This window comes from Gymnoscopelus microlampas (genome assembly GCF_963454915.1).
Source record: "Gymnoscopelus microlampas genome assembly, chromosome: 4".
NCBI lineage: Eukaryota > Metazoa > Chordata > Actinopteri > Myctophiformes > Myctophidae > Gymnoscopelus > Gymnoscopelus microlampas.
The window spans coordinates 52,836,118-52,851,819 of NC_139941.1; the positions used below are offsets into that span (position 1 = coordinate 52,836,118).

The 15,702-nt window shown below is 42.0% G+C and overlaps 2 protein-coding genes across 4 annotated transcripts in view; one reads left to right on the forward strand and one right to left on the reverse strand.

Moving 5' to 3' along the window:
* Window positions 1-3,185: 3,185 nt before the first annotated feature.
* Window positions 3,186-12,266, reverse strand: LOC311043481 (uncharacterized protein). 2 transcript variants are annotated; one of them, XM_084054736.1, is made up of 5 exons: window positions 12,164-12,266; window positions 8,371-8,633; window positions 6,476-6,665; window positions 4,046-4,249; window positions 3,186-3,595 (listed from the first exon to the last, which is right to left on the reverse strand). In XM_084054736.1, the coding sequence occupies exons 3-5, from the start codon at window positions 6,576-6,578 to the stop codon at window positions 3,567-3,569; spliced, it is 336 nt and encodes a 111-aa protein (XP_083910862.1). In that variant the 5' UTR covers window positions 6,579-6,665; window positions 8,371-8,633; window positions 12,164-12,266; the 3' UTR covers window positions 3,186-3,566. The 2 variants fall into 2 exon arrangements, with proteins under 2 accessions (XP_083910862.1, XP_083910863.1); XM_084054737.1 differs by having other exon boundaries at window positions 8,371-8,630; window positions 12,164-12,254.
* Window positions 12,267-12,359: 93 nt separating this feature from the next.
* anxa1a (annexin A1a) overlaps window positions 12,360-15,702 on the forward strand; it is an 8,580-nt gene continuing 5,237 nt past the window's right edge. The window contains exons 1-4 of one of the 2 annotated variants that reach the window (XM_084055773.1): window positions 12,360-12,432; window positions 13,426-13,512; window positions 14,893-14,983; window positions 15,553-15,647. In XM_084055773.1, the coding sequence (XP_083911899.1) occupies window positions 13,453-13,512; window positions 14,893-14,983; window positions 15,553-15,647 (246 nt within the window). In that variant the 5' untranslated portion in view covers window positions 12,360-12,432; window positions 13,426-13,452. The remainder of the gene's footprint in view (window positions 12,433-13,425; window positions 13,513-14,892; window positions 14,984-15,552; window positions 15,648-15,702) is intronic. The other variant, XM_084055774.1, reaches the window with a different exon arrangement.

The window sequence follows — 15,702 nt, forward strand, 5'->3', positions numbered from 1 at the left end:
TTGCTTCACAGCGTGTGTGTGTGTGTGTGTGTGTGTGTGTGTGTGTGTGTGTGTGTGTGTGTGTGTGTGTGTGTGTGTGTGTGTGTGTGTGTGTGTGTGTGTGTGTGTGTGTGTGTGTGTGTGTGTGTGTGTGTGTGTGTGTGTGTGTGTGTGTGTGTGTGCACGTGCACGTCACAGGGGAATACCTTGCAGGGATGACCAGGGGCAGTGGAGCGACCATGTGAGTAACACAATTTCTAACAACGGCTTCTGTGTGTGTGTGTGTGTGTGTGTGTGTGTGTGTGTGTGTGTGTGTGTGTGTGTGTGTGTGTGTGTGTGTGTGTGTGTGTGTGTTCTCTGGGAAAGTGTCACTAGCCTTTTGTCACAAGTGTGGCTAATATCTAAGCTCCTGTTCACTGTGTTATACTGTTGGGTGGAAGCCTCTTCTCTCCATATGTATTGATTTTTGTCAAATGCATATACATCAGTGCTATTGGTTAACCTTCATGTCTGTGTGTGGGTATTACACATGACCAATGACAAGTATTGTTGTGACTTAGTCTCATAACTCCATTGGATCCATCGGATTCATTCTTTTTCCATTTTGTGAAAAGGAACAGTTTGGGATAAACAAGGTTTTCACCCTCAGCGATGACTTGATGAGTAGAGATGTTCTGTGGCTGGATTCTGTACAACAATTCATGTCAAGGACCCCCACATTGATATGTAATTGGCTGAGGACCCCCATCTGAAAAGAGTTTGTGCGAGGGACCCCCAGAAGAGAAGATTTATGTAAAAAAAAAAAGCGAGTAGATCTGCTATTTTTTTTTATAGGTAACGTATAAAATATGGGTGCAGTGATTAATATGATTGTGATGCTTTTGCTGGGGACCCCCCGGAACCCCTCAAGGTCCCCTGGGGGTCCGGGGACCCCCAGGGGTCCTGCTCTACAGAGTAGAGCAGGTTAACCCAATATGTACATGGTGGGAAAGGCTTCATTGTTTGCTGTAGCCCCCTAAACCAGGGTTTTTCAAAGGTTTTCATGACAAAGATCCTCAATTTGTTACAGTATGTATTTGGTCATGGACATACACAGTATAGGAATTCTAAACCAAATGACAGACCAAATCATTACTAACGATAAAAACGATGAAAGTCTTATCTAATGGGGGTCCGTGGCCTCATGCATATCAAATCGGGGGTCCTTGCGGATCCACTGTGTTCAGCAGGGCTCAGTACCTGAGTTATGCAGATTTCAGCTGACTCATAGGGGATGTAGATCTTAACATCCATCGACCTATCAGCTTCCACGCCCTGCTCCCCTTCGCTGTCATTGGACAGCTGAGATTCTGACATGCCTGTCAGAACCAAAAATAATAAAATAGAGCAAAATACAGCTCAAACACCAATACAGTACAAGATGTGTCCTAGAATTATTTTGTCATGTATTCAAATGATTGTCTTTTTTATATATTTTTTAACTGTGTAGGTACTTTAAAGGCCAGTCCACACCAATGCAACTACTTGCAACTACAGTACTTGCAACCATTGTCCCCAATGGCAGTTGCAAGGAGATGCATTGGTGTGAGCAGGCCATAAAACTGTTTTGTAGCAAGGAGTTGTGACTAGTTGCATTGGTGTGGTGTGGTCTTTATTTTATAATCGTTTGAAATTAGAGATCTGTCACAGTATAGAGATTTTAAATTAGGATACTAACATTGTTTCTGAATGACCTCAAATAAACATGAGGTGTCAAGACTTAACTAACATTTTATCAAATTAAACCTTCTGAGATTTTGGTCACTGATATGTGTATTATCTAATATTCTTACATCATGTAAGTCATGATAAACAATGAGACCCTTCCCCACACTTGTCGACCAGCGATGTCCCCACTAGATTTGCCAGGAAAGGCATAAAACGTGGGAGCTTCCTTATTAAAGTTGCACAGCTTCCTTTGTTCAAATCCTGTCCATTCCCCACATACTTTATTAGTGACATAATATTCCACACACATGTCCATAATAAACAATACCCCCCCACCGAACCATGCACACGCACGCACACACTACTTTCCCTGTCATAGTGTGTGTAACAGGACCTTGGCTCGGGTGTTTCCTGCGATCGGCTCCGATCCAGCGGCGGAACGCGTTCCACCTCTTCAGCCACTGGGCTTGTGTTGAACCACCTCTTAAACAGAGGAAAACATGGAGCGGACACAACATGGATCAATTTCAACGGATCGGCCCTTTGCTTACTTCATCAAAGTCAGTATACTGTATGGTCCACTGGGAAAAAATGCTGCCCACCCATGATCTAATAATGTGTAGATCAGTGGTTCTCAACCCGTGGGTCGGGGGTCCCCACATGATTTGGGGGGGGGGGGGGGGGGGGGTCCCCAGATGACAGTGAAGTGACAATTTAAGGACTTTTAAGGAAAAAGAAAAAGACCATTACTGCATCAAAAGTAACCAACGAACTATACTAAAAATTGGTCAAACATTGGCCAAACTGTCAAATAATATAAGAAAGAAGCAGGAATTGTGAAAATAGCAGATCTGCCAGCTCACAAGATTGCAGATCTGCTATTTTCACAATATTTATCCGTGGAACCGAGTCAAACTAAATGTAATGCCTCAACTCCTACAATTCCAAGTGCTTGTCAGGGTGGGGGGTCCCCAGTTCAAATATGATTATTTTGAGGGGTCACGGCCTGAAAAGGTTGAGAACCACTGGTGTAGATGTGTGTGTTTTTGTGAGTGCGTGCATGTGTGTGTTTGTGTACATGCACGCACACGCACACACACACTTATCTCTGTATCCTTATCATATCTATTGTAAGACAAACCCAGTGCTTACTTTGCTAACAGTGATGAAGCTTGGAGAATCACTGAGGTATGTCTTAAACTAACAATAACATCTATTATGTATTAACTATTAACATATCTATTGCATGAAGTAACAATCTCACCTTCGATTGTCCTTTTCACTACATTCTGGCCTTCACTTTTATATTGTGATTCATGATACATTATAAGTGTTTTTTGATGTCTTGGACTGAATGAAACACAACGTTATCAATAAATGAGTTTACATTTTATTCATCAAGTTTAAAACACGTTTTACATAGTTCAGATCATAACGATTGATCTTAGTTTATAACAATAAAAAAATATATATGCACATCCTGGTGACTGAAGAAGTGTGCTGGACCAAAACATGTCATGCAACATTAGAAAAAGAACAGTTACAGTCTAGTTTAACATTAAATATTCATGTTTATCATTATATTAAACCCAGAAAATGCAGGATAAATCCAACTGCTTATTTTAGTTTGTATTGTGCTTAGAGTGTCCATAACAGATCTATTTAATTCCTGAAGAAGCATAATTCAAAGTTCATCATATTATTATTATATGAGTTTAGTATTAAAACTATTAATAATTAGCTCCTATTTATTACCGTTTGGAGTAAAGTAAAGGTGAATATGGCCGGCCTACGTAAGGTAAATGATTGACACATTCCAGCATGGCCCATGCAGCTGCTCATCTCAAGCCCCTCCCCTCTGGAGGAATGTGGGCGTGGCATCATGGTGTTACTTTCCTCCTAGCATCACCTTGTTGTGAGGCGGAGAGACAGAAAACCAGGTCAGGGATCACATGCTCACTCATCTCCAGTGTACACAATAAATACCGTCTGGGTGGTGAACCCATAATACACAGAAGCTAACACAAAATGTCTGGGTTAAGTGCTTCTTTGGTACATATTTATGTAAGGTGCCACCTATAAGGACTTAGCGATATTTATTTTGAATATAGAAGTCGTTAGATGACAGGTTGTAATTTAAATTACAAGTTAGAGTATGTTTAAGGTTGTTGGCAGAATTAAGTAAATATTCAGGTTGGGTTAGAGTTAGGATTAGGATTAGACATTTAGAGGTTAGGTTTAGGGGTTGGGGTTGGAGTCTTGCCAGATTTAAATGTCGTTGTTACGTTATTTAAAGTTTTAGGAAATGGCAAACAAAAAACTGTGTGTGCGTGTGCGTGCGTGTGCGTGTGTGTCTCACCTGCTGTGTCATCCAGGTCTGTGTCTAGGTGTGTGTGGTGAACCAGACAGGGCTGTTGGTAGCGTCTCTCCTCCTCCGTCACATCGGGCACGCTGCCCGGTAGGTGGTCGTGCGGTGCCGGGACGGCCAGCGGGGCGCGGCTGACCCGAGACGACAGCACGGCGTCCTCAGGACACACAGAGGGGTCAGAGGTCTCCCAGGCATCTGGAGGGAGATGGAGAAACAAAGATTCAGCGGTAGAAACACACAAACAAACACACACACACACACACACACACACACACACACACACACACACACACACACACACACACACACACACACACACACACACACACACACACACACAAACACAAACGTTTGCCACGTGTAACACACCAGGCGCGGATCTACTGTAGGTACAGTAAGGCTCAGGCCTTATCTGAGTGAAGCCTTCCTTCAGCCATGATGAGCAGATGTTTGTATATGTTATATAAAGGCTATCACTGCTCCACTCAAGGTCGACAGACAGCCTCTATACATCCTGCATGTTCTGGATCCGTGCCTGGTACCCCCTCGACATTTAAACAAAGTGTGCTCATCTTTAGTTTTGTGCTGCTTGAGAATGTCCACCTGTCTCTCTGTGTGTGTGTGTGTGTGTGTGTGTGTGTGTGTGTGTGTGTGTGTGTGTGTGTGTGTGTGTGTGTGTGTGTGTGTGTGTGTGTGTGTGTGTGTGTGTGTGTGTGTGTGTGTGTGTGTGAGATTATGTAACCCTGGCCAGTTTTTTCAAAAGAGAGCTACATAAATTAGAGCTTAATAGAGTGTTATTTGTAAAAAATAATAATCAAAATCGATAAAGTAATTCATAACAAAAGTTTTCAAATAACTGTATGGTGAAATAAAAGGTACAATGACCCTCAGATGTATTTGGAGAGAAGTACTCAAGTACAGTAGTTGAGTAAATGCACCAAGTTATTTTCCACCACTGTGTGTGTGTGTGTGTGTGTGTGTGTGTGTGTGTGTGTGTGTGTGTGTGTGTGTGTGTGTGTGTGTGTGTGTGTGTGTGTGTGTGTGTGTGTGTGTGTGTGTGTGTGTGTGTGTGTGTGTGTGTGTGCGCGCGTGCACAGTCCTGACGGTCAGAACCAGTGCAGTGTGTTTGTTCTGATAAACGGACTGCTCCACTGCCTCTCTATGGACTCAGCCAAGCAGCTTGAATATTTAAACCTCTTCTTTCTTTGCCTGTCTGCCCACAGCACTTACTGTCAGGTGCAAAGATTAGCTGAGGTTGGGGCGCCGCTGCAGAGAGCTGAGTGCTTCAGGCAGGGTACCACATATCCTCTGATGCCTGACAGCGAGTCTCCGGTTCGATGCCAGGCAGAAGTTTGGTCAGCATGTCGCTCTATCAACTCTCTCCCTGTTTCCTTGTGTATTCATCTTGGTGTATGTTATTAGAGGGTCTACTGCTCAAATCAGCAGTGTCTCAGTGTCCTCGTAGTTATATAGTGTCCGCCCTGAGACTGGGAGGTCGGGGGTTCGATTCCCCGGCCGGGTCATACTATGAAAGACTATAAGCCTATGAAAATGGGACCAAATGCCTTCCTGCTTGGCACTCAGCATCAAGGGTTAGATTAGGGGTAAGTCCCTATGACATATAGCATCATGTCCAGGGGGTGTACTTGTATAAAAAGCCACCTCACACTACAGGAACAGGAGATTCCTGCAAGGCCTACTATACTTACTACAGCATGTAGCTTTCTTTGTATTGGGTGTATGAATTATCCTTTTTTTTCCATGTTGCGTCACTAGTATCTCACTACTCTGGGCACGTGATGCAATAAGCAAGGGATAATTGATGGCGAGCCGGTCATTGTTGAGAAATAATCCCCGACATGATGATTAGATCCTGAAGAGAATTAAGCGTCGATTTGTTGATAAAATGAACCAGTTTTCGGTTGCTGCAATATCTATTTCTCACTTCAAATGTTTTCAAAAACATTCTTGAGAGCAATGTTTAGTTGTAAATGACATTGTTTACATGGCTGTCATGTTGGATACAGCATAAAATCAAGCAGCGCAGGTTGATATGAGCAGGTGCTCTGAGCCTTTGATTAGACAGAGGTCTGTTATAGAGCTCATCGGTCATTATCCAGAAATAACACACCGCTGAATTCAGTGATTGACCAATCAGAATCAAGCATTCAACCAAGCCATGTAATAAGCCTAGATAAGGGGTCATAGGTCACTGTAATAATTTCACCTGACAACAAAATAATAGTTTTTGTTGAAACGTGAAATAATTTTCGGAGCATTATTTAATTCAGTCTGACCAGAAGCAGGGATAAAACATATCCACACCGGACATACAAAATGAAGGGGGGGACATCATGCGTGTGTGCGTGCGAGTGTGTGTGTGAGTTTGTGTGTGTGTGTGTGTGTGTGTGTTTCACTCACGGCGCTTGCCTGCAGGGGCCACAGAATGATGTCTTCCTACTTTCTTTCCCAGAAACGTCAACGTAAAGGACGTGTTCTCTGTTCCAGGTGAGTTCACATACATCCTGCTGTGATACTGTATGTTGTATATGATACTGTATGTTGTATAGGATTTTATATGTGAGCATGTGCTCGCATCTTTGTCCACAACCTGAAGAGAGAGAATAACATTTATGCAATAACCAAAACACAAAGTCTGTATACCTACACACTTAAACCCTATGTACTTAGTTGCCTGGAGACTCACAGGGCTCTATTTCACTCTACACTAAATATCTTTGCTGAAAATAGGCGATCTACGAGTTCACAACACGTCGCAATGTGTTGTGAGCTTGTAGATCTGATATTTTTTCAGAACATATTTTGTGCTCATCTCCAGAACAGAGATGTTATAGGTTTCATGTGTTCCTTAAAGTCGTTTTAACACAATCATTATTAACACATTCATAACAGATGGAATCACTGCCGGCCGGGGTTCAGTAGCTTTCTCAAACAGGTGCTCTTCAGTGAAACAGGAAGGTATATAAAAACAAGTTCTGCTAGTGGTGATGCAGACTGTATGGAGACAAATACTGAGGCACTCCGTCTCCAGGAGAAACAATTATAATTTATCGCTGAGCAATAAAATAATGACATCATTCTCTGTCATTCTCTGTTGCCTCAACTTGCCTGTGGTGTTGCATAACCATAAGCAGAACCTTTGTTGTTGTTTTGCTTTAATAACGTTCTTAATGTTCTTAATAACGTTCTTAATGTTCTTAATAACGTTCTTCATTTTTGTAATAATGTTTAACAGTTGTGAGAGAATGTTTTTTGTTTTCTTGTATGAAGTACAGTACTATAGAACTCTATAACCTGAACTCTACTCCAACTTGAGTCTGAGGTGAAAAATGTGCAGACGTCAAGTAACCCAATTCAGCAGATTCATTCATTCAGGGATTAGAATGGAATTCTCACATCTGCCACTATGAGCTGGCTTTATACCATCAGATAAGACCCGGAATGAGAAAAAAATAGATAAGACAAGATAATATTGCACTTTATTTTACGGGAAATTGAAATGTGTCTTGGGCTCCAAGCCACTATATATCTCACAAAGCACTGGCCAACAACGTTGTCACAATGCAGTGAATGCACACACATAGACCATACATATACTGTACATACACTCAACCATGCTTGAATTCACATGTTGAGAGTGAGAGTAGTAACAAAGATGAGTTGTTGATTTTGACAGCAAATTATGATTTAGTTTTAGTCATATTTTAGTAATCTGAAATGTTTTTGTTTTTGTTTAGTTTTAGTCGACTAAATCTACAGTTGATTTAGTCGACTATAATGTATTTTGGCGGTGCCTTTGGCGTCGGAATGGCTGATTTTACACTTATTGGTTGCATGCTGAAAATAGCCGATCTACAAGCTCACAACATGTTGTCAGTTTATAGATCTATTATTTTCAGAGCGCAACACCCGAGGACAACCAAACATAAAATGACTTGTCTTTTAGTTCTACTGGATCTCTTCTCCACTAGTCCATGCCTAACATTTTAGTCTAGTTTTTATTTGTTGACAAAATTGTCAACATATTTAGTCTTGGTTTCAGTCATTATACAGTAGCTTAGTTTTTATTCCGTTTTTATTTAGTTTTCGTCAGTGAAAAAAAGGTAGTCTACGAACATTTTTCGTCATAGTTTTAGTTAACGAAATCAACACTGGGTGTCACATAATATAATCAAACCAGATGGCAATACATTAGTCCCCATAAACCAATACTTGTTGCAATTTAATATCAACAAAAACGGTTTTGATGGAGAGAAATTAGTGCCAAAAGAACAAATCAAATCAACTATAATTACCTTAGCAGGTATCAGAGTATAGATCAGGCCCGTTTAGATCCAGGTGCGGTTTCCCTGCCACTGCCGTCCTGACCTGGCCGTTGAGCAGAAGGCAAGCACAACAAAGCTGTGGCGCTCATAGGTTCTCTCCAGGGAACCCAACTCTTCAGCGCTCTTTAAATATTAACCCTGTAGAGATGGAGTTTCTCAGGCTAATGGCTGCATGGGCCCCCGCCGAGCCGCCAGGTAAACATGATGCACACTAACCGTCCTCAGGTTTCCTGCTGTGTGTAAGATACAGATTGTCACTGGATACTGTACTCACGTACACACACACACACACACACACACACACACACACACACACACACACACACACACACACACACACACACACACACACACACACACACACACACACACACACACACACACACACACACTGCTGTTTCACTGGTGTGTGTTTGTGTTTCCTGGAGACCTGACTGTGTCCAGGGTGAGGTCCACTTTGTCTGGGTCATCAGGTTGATCTAATAACCCTCCTCCACTGTCGAGGGGCTGAGCCAGGTTACCTGGCGCCAGGTAAACAGAGGTTGATCTAACCCTCTACAGGTCACATGTCTTCAGGTAAACTACACAGGTAGTTGTTAGAGCCACGGAAACACGTCTGTGTAGTTAGATTGTCATTGATACAGGAGTGAAGGAGCAGAGCCAAACAAGTGCATCCTTTGATTAAGAGATTATTAAAGAGATAAAGTAAGAGTATACGTCTATATGCCCCTAATACACTATACTCCCCCTAGTCTTTGCTATAGAGTGTTTATTCAGTTTTCAGTAACAAGGGTCTCCCTGTCCCTCCAGCTCAAATTGTGTACAAATCTGGAGAGACGGGAAGACCCCTGTTACTGAACCTGTAACATCTCAAAGGCAACCAGTGTTGGCATGGGAACATTTGACATGAGGGGACATGAGGGCCACAACGTCGTGTATGCAACACAAACGCTGCTGAGTCAGCTGAAGTGTCTCGGCGCGGCCGCTCTCTTGCCTAACGGCTCGCTCCGGGGGTGTGGCCACATGTCAGTCATCAACCTCTTAACGGGTTGGGAGTGAGAACGGCACTTACTGTACACATTCCAGTGTGGGCGGGGCTACCTGGACCGTTACAAAATGACTTCACGTCAAACGTTGCCCCAAACCTTCATCCTGAGAGTGAGAATGTGTAGGCTAAAAAAAACACTCCAGTCTAATAGCAATGATCGGAATTATGAGCTTTAACTTTTTAACAAAAAGATGGCACTGTTCTAAAATCCTATGTGTTTACCTTGCTTATTGTAAGTCGCTCTGCAGTGTGTTGTAAATGCCTAAATTGTAAAGTGTAAGTCTAGAGGGTTTAAATGGTTAATAATATGATCTTGCCTCCAAAGAAGGAGGAATAACTCCTCCTTCCTCTTTCATAACCCACACCCTTCCCTCAGTGCTGTGGATTTTGGCAGATAGAAAGTTATGTCAAAAATGACAAAAATGAATGAACTGACATGCACTTTACAGGATGTGTGCCCCAAACACGCACGCACGCACGCACGCACGCACGCACGCACACACACACACACACACACACACACACACACACACACACACACAGAGAGAGGAAGAGAGAACATGTTCATGGTTACGTAAGCTAGTTTTTCTAAGTTGCATTGTGACACAGTTCTGTTCACACAATTCTTTATTCCCTTTTTATTGTACATCATTTCTCAGTTTTGATAGTTTATTGTTTGACACTTGCTTTGGCAATGTACACGTTTACATTGCCAGTAAGACTCCTTTTTTTGTGACGGCCTGAGGTTGGCGGGTATGATGTAAACGTTTGTTTACATTGCATGCATGTATTGGCATGTTGTCTCATGCCAGTAAAGCTCAGAGAGAGAGAGAGAGAGAGAGAGAGAGAGAGAGAGAGAGAGAGAGAGAGAGAGAGAGAGAGAGAGAGAGAGAGAGAGAGAGAGAGAGAGAGAGAGAGAGAGAGAGAGAGAGAGAGAGAGAGAGAGAGAGAGAGAGAGAGAGAGAGAGAGAGAGAGAGAGAGAGAGAGAGAGAGAGAGAGAGAGAGAGAGAGAGAGAGAGAGAGAGCGTAGCCTCCATCAAATCACAACCCCCCCAAAAAGAAATGTACACCCACATACAAAGGTGTGCTGTGGGGTGACAGGGTTAGGGTGTCATCACAGATGTGATGCATTCAAAGGGTCTATCGGTGTCATAGCCTCTAATCTCAGTGTGATAATGATGTGACTACTTCACTACAATAGCTCTACTGTATGCAGAAAGGTTATCGTTGCATCATGAAGGCAGCATGTCATTACAGCTACTGTAATCTCAGCTGTATGAAACCGTATCCATGCTGAGGCACGCTGCCAACACTGAGCCTATCCATGCACTGCATGGCTGCGTTGTCATGACAACAGATGACAACAACCAGCGAGCCACACCTTTGGTGAAGCTAGATCACTTTCTGTGATAGTCGCTTGCCGACAAAACTATGAGCTTCAGTATCCACTATCTGCTCCATTTAGCCACGCCTTTGAGGAAGCTACTGTGATTGCTTGATAGTTGCTTGGCGACAATGACTGATCTTCAAGTTATAAAAAACATGCGAGATGCGTTATTGTCAGCAAACAACACCGCCATACGGAGGATAGCCTAATGCAGTGGTTCTCAAACTTTTTCATGTCAAGGACCCCCAAAATTATATGTAATTGGCAGCGGACCCCTATCTCAAAATATTTTGTTCCAGGGACCCCCAGAAGCAAAGATTTGAGTTACAAATGTTGGCTTTAAAAATATATATATTCAAAGGTTTGCACAAATGTTCATGATTTTTCAAAAATAGCAGATCTACAAGCTCATAGTGCGGCACTCGGTGCCGCACTATGAGCTTGTAGATCTGCTATTTTTGAATAGCCAAAGTATAACAGGTTAAAGTGGTTCAAATTATTGTGATGCTTTATTAACACATTTAGCTGGGGACCCCCTGGAACGACCCCACGAACCCCTGGGGGTCCCTGGACCCCACTTTGAGAACCAATGGCCTAATGTACTACCATATGTCAGTGTTTAGTCTTGGATCAAGACCATCATAGATGTATTTTATCGAATCTGACTTTTGCTTTCATATCATAGATATGAAAGCAAAAGCAGTGGTGGAAGAAGTAGGCTTACTCACATTTTTTACTTAAGTAAAAGTACCAAGACCACATAGTGTAGAAATACTAAAAGTCTGGTATTCAAAAAGCACTTGAGTAAAAGTACAACGGTATTTGCAATTAAATATACTTAAGTAGTGAAAGTAACATTTTGCAGAATGTCCCATTTCACAAGTTTCCAAATGTATAAAAATGCTTTGAAAACAGCAGATCTACAAGCTCACAACGCGTCACTTTTTTTTGTTGTGAGCTTGTAGATCGGCTATTTTCAAATAGCCTATGCATAGGGCTGAAGTGGTTAATGCATGTTTTGTAATAATAATCAAAATATGCAAAGTAACTAGTAACTGAAGTTTTCAAATAATTGTAGTGGAGTAAAAGTTTAATATTTGTCTCTTTGTAATGGAGTTTCAGTATAAGTACTGAAAATTGGAAATACGTAAAGTAAAAAATCCTCAAAAGTGTACTGAAGTACAGTCCTTGATTCTATTAAATACATCCTTGATGATCCGAGGCTATATATATACGTCAGTGTGAAGAATCTTGAGACTATTATGTAATGTGAAGCCCAACTTTTGATTTATTCACCATCTGTTTTCAGCCAAGCCTAAATTCTTACCCTTCTTTGCTTTTATCTGTCGATAAACGGTTCCAGATCTGCTTGCAGGCAGGAGGAGGCAGGAGGAGGCAGGAGGAGGCAGCTGGCTGCCATGCAGAGTCAGTGAGGACTGTGAAACAGTGGTCCTGTCCAATGGGAACATTCTCACACAGAGAGGAGGCTGAGCCTGTAACTAGGTGGGGTTTGTCTTGTATATAAATAAACCAACAGAGCTGCTGAAACGCCCCTGGTATTACACTTTAGGAACACTTCTCCCTTTTAGCCAGCCGGTAAGAACTTTTATTTTTATGTGCTGTACTGTAAAAGTTTCAAAAGTCCTCAAAAGTGGTTTAAGTGTTCTTTAGGTTGATGTTCATGTGATAGTACACTATGTGTTCAGGTCTGAACAGAGGGTTTCTAAAGGAGTTGATGGTGGGTGGGTGTGGTTAGCAGGACAATGGCAACAATGTACTTTGACATTCTTTGTTAGTGAAAAGTGGAGAGTAACGTTTAAAAGGCAGCATAATTATAACATCATAAGAAAAGCTATACATATGGGCAGGACTGAACTTCAGTGTTGGTCATTAAGTTGAGCGTATAGGCCTATACTAGTCTACTGTAGGTGTGGCTGCAGGTCTCTGTGAGCACTAAACCTACAGTAAATAGATCTAGGATAACGGAATCCGGGATAATGAACAAAGGTCGAGTCATTTTCAAAGTTTCTTTTTCCTCGGCTGTGTTGCATACAGAGTTGTAATCACAGCCTACAAGTGAACTTGTAAATCAGTTTATAACCTATAGGACAATTACTTTTTTTAGGATCCCTGATCCCATTTGAAAAGAGTTTGTGCCAGGCAGGGACCCAAGATCTTTATTAGATTAGATTTAGTATAGTATTTTATAACTGTCTATACTGAACCATTTAACCATATTGTCTGAATAGACAGCATTCTTTCATTGGTCTATAACTTCTAGCTGGTGAAATAATAGTGAAATCAAAGTGTTCCTCATGGAAACCCCCCAAGGACCCACTTTGAGAGCTACTTCCCGGCTAGCCCACATTATTAAAACATGGAATGGTAGTATAGTTACTGTTTTGTAGTGAGAGTGAAATATTCAGTAAGAATCAGTGCTGCTCCGTTAATTAGTTTGTTCTATTGCACATATTTTCCACTCCACTGTGGTCATACTGTGGACCCTCTCTCTCCCTCCCTCCCTCTCTCTCTCTCTCTCTCTCTCTCTCTCTCGCTCTCTCTCTCTCTCTCTCTCTCTCTCTCTCTCAGACAGAGTCCATCAGTCCCATCACCACCATGTCTTTCATCCAGGAGTTCCTGCAGCAGACCGTGTATCTGGGCATGCCCGATGAGTCAGTACGTTACACCCTGCTTCTGGGCCAACCACGGCCTCTCACTCTTTTTTCTCTCTCTCTCTTCCCTTTCCTGTGGTAACACTGATGGAAAGTTTTACCAGGCTGTAGCCTAGTGTACATAGTGTACTGAGGGGAGGAGGGGAGGAAAGAGAGGGACAAAGAGGGAGAGAGACAGAGCTAGAGAGACATAGAGACAGAGTGGGAGAGAGAGAGAGAGAGATGAGTGGGAGGTTTAATCACATCACAAACCATACTTTGTCGAACAGTGAAGATAGCCGATCTACAATCTCACAGTGCGTCACATTGCAACTCGTTATGAGCTTGCAGATCGCCTAACTTTGCTATTTTTGACATTTTTGGGGAAATTGTTTAAAATGTTGTCTATTTCTTAGAAAGTTGTTGAGAATGTTGTTGGCACCGGGTTGAAAGTGTTTGAGGGCGTGGCAGAGAGACAGGAGGGTGTGAGAGATGATGAAGAGGAGGGATGTTGTAAGAACGGAGAGAACAGAACAGCCAGGAGGTGAAATGATAAGAGTTCATGTTCTGGGGTGAGGACTGGAGGAGGAATTGGGAAACAGATGACCATACTGAGTCTTGTGAGCGTTGTGTTGCAGTGTGTGACTCATGCTGTAGACGCAGGAATGTCAGCCCCTCCCTTCATAAACTCCTCAAACACAACTTTAATACTTAGTGGGTACTTCTCCCTGGATTCTGCTAAAAGTCAACTCTGCTGAAGTTCAGTGGTGGAAGAAGTACTCATATTGTTATACTTAAGTAAAGTAACAATACAGCAATGTAGAAATACTAAGTAAAAGTTCGGTATTCACAATTTACTTGAGTAAAAAGTACAAAAGTATTGCCATCAAAATGTACTTGAAGTACACAAAGTAAAAGCACTTGTTGTGCGGAACGTCCCATTTCACAAGTTTTCAAATTATAAAAAATCTTTTGAAAATAGCAGATCTACAAGGTCACAACGCGTCGCACCACGACGCATTGTGATCGGCTAGTTTAAAAGTTTAAATAGGACTGAAGTGGTTCATGTATGATTTGTAACAATAAGCTAAAACTACAAAGTAACTAGTAACACAAATGTTCAAATAATTGTAATGGAGTTAAAGTACAATATTTGTCTCTGACATGTAGTGGAGTAGAAGTAAACATTGAAAATTGGAAATACTCAAGTAAAGTCAAAATACCTCAACATTGTACTTGTAAGTGCAGTACTTGAGTACATATACAGTTATACTTAGTTACTTTCCACCACTGGTGAAGTTTCCTCTGTGACTTCATAGTGTTCTTCTCTCTGTCTTGCTCATCAGTGTTTGTAAGTTGAAATTCTCTGAAATCTTGTAATGGTTGTTGTTGGCATGTCTTTCAGACTTTACCCAATGAGGGAACCATCACCCCAAACCCTCACTTCAATGCCAGCGGAGATGTTGGAATCTTGGATAAGGCCATCAAGACCAAAGGTGACGTTTAGAAACACATGATGCGCTCACACACAAATGCACTCACACACCTACACACAGGCGTGCATTCATGCATGCATACACACGCACCCACACAACTTTATGACAAGCTGCAGGAGAGAGGGTACAATACATTGAGAGAATGTGAGCATGTGTGAACATGACTTGGTGATGATGTGTCTAGAGTCTAGACTGAGAGAGTGAAGTTCTGCCCTCCACTCTAAACACACAGACACCCTCTGCTGGCCAATACTGATCATTACCAGTAGCAAGCTAAGACATTTCCTAACTTTGATTTGGACCTGCATAACTCAAGAAATACTGTGTTCCTTCACTACTAAGAACTCTTGACTTGGAATATGATCGATCTGAATCAAGATATGGACCCTGAGAGTAAATTCTTCACAAATGTAAATGACTGTGTTCCATAATGGATTATGTGTTGCACAGAGAATAGTTTTTCAATTTATATGAGACCATCACTGTGAGAAAACTAAACATTATTTAATCTTCCTGTCCCTGATAAGTATACTCATACTAACAACAGTCATTTGTATGTGGTTTAACAGGCGTGGATGAAAACACCATCATTGATGTTCTGGTGAAGAGAAGCAATGAACAACGACAGATGATCAAAGAGGCCTACCAGCAGGCCAGTGGCAAGGTGATAAAACACACACACACACACGCACGCACGCACGCACGCACGCACGCACGCA

Excerpts from the sequence above, each read along its gene's own strand:
- LOC311043481 (XM_084054736.1), bottom strand. The coding sequence starts at position 6,578 with ATGTATGTGAACTCACCTGGAACAGAGAACACGTCCTTTACGTTGACG. Across the intron at positions 4,250-6,475 it reads GGCCCCTGCAGGCAAGCGCC|ATGCCTGGGAGACCTCTGAC; the intron begins GTGAGTGAAACA and ends ATCTCCCTCCAG. Across the intron at positions 3,596-4,045 it reads AGACCTGGATGACACAGCAG|GTGATGCTAGGAGGAAAGTA; the intron begins GTGAGACACACA and ends CCTCACAACAAG.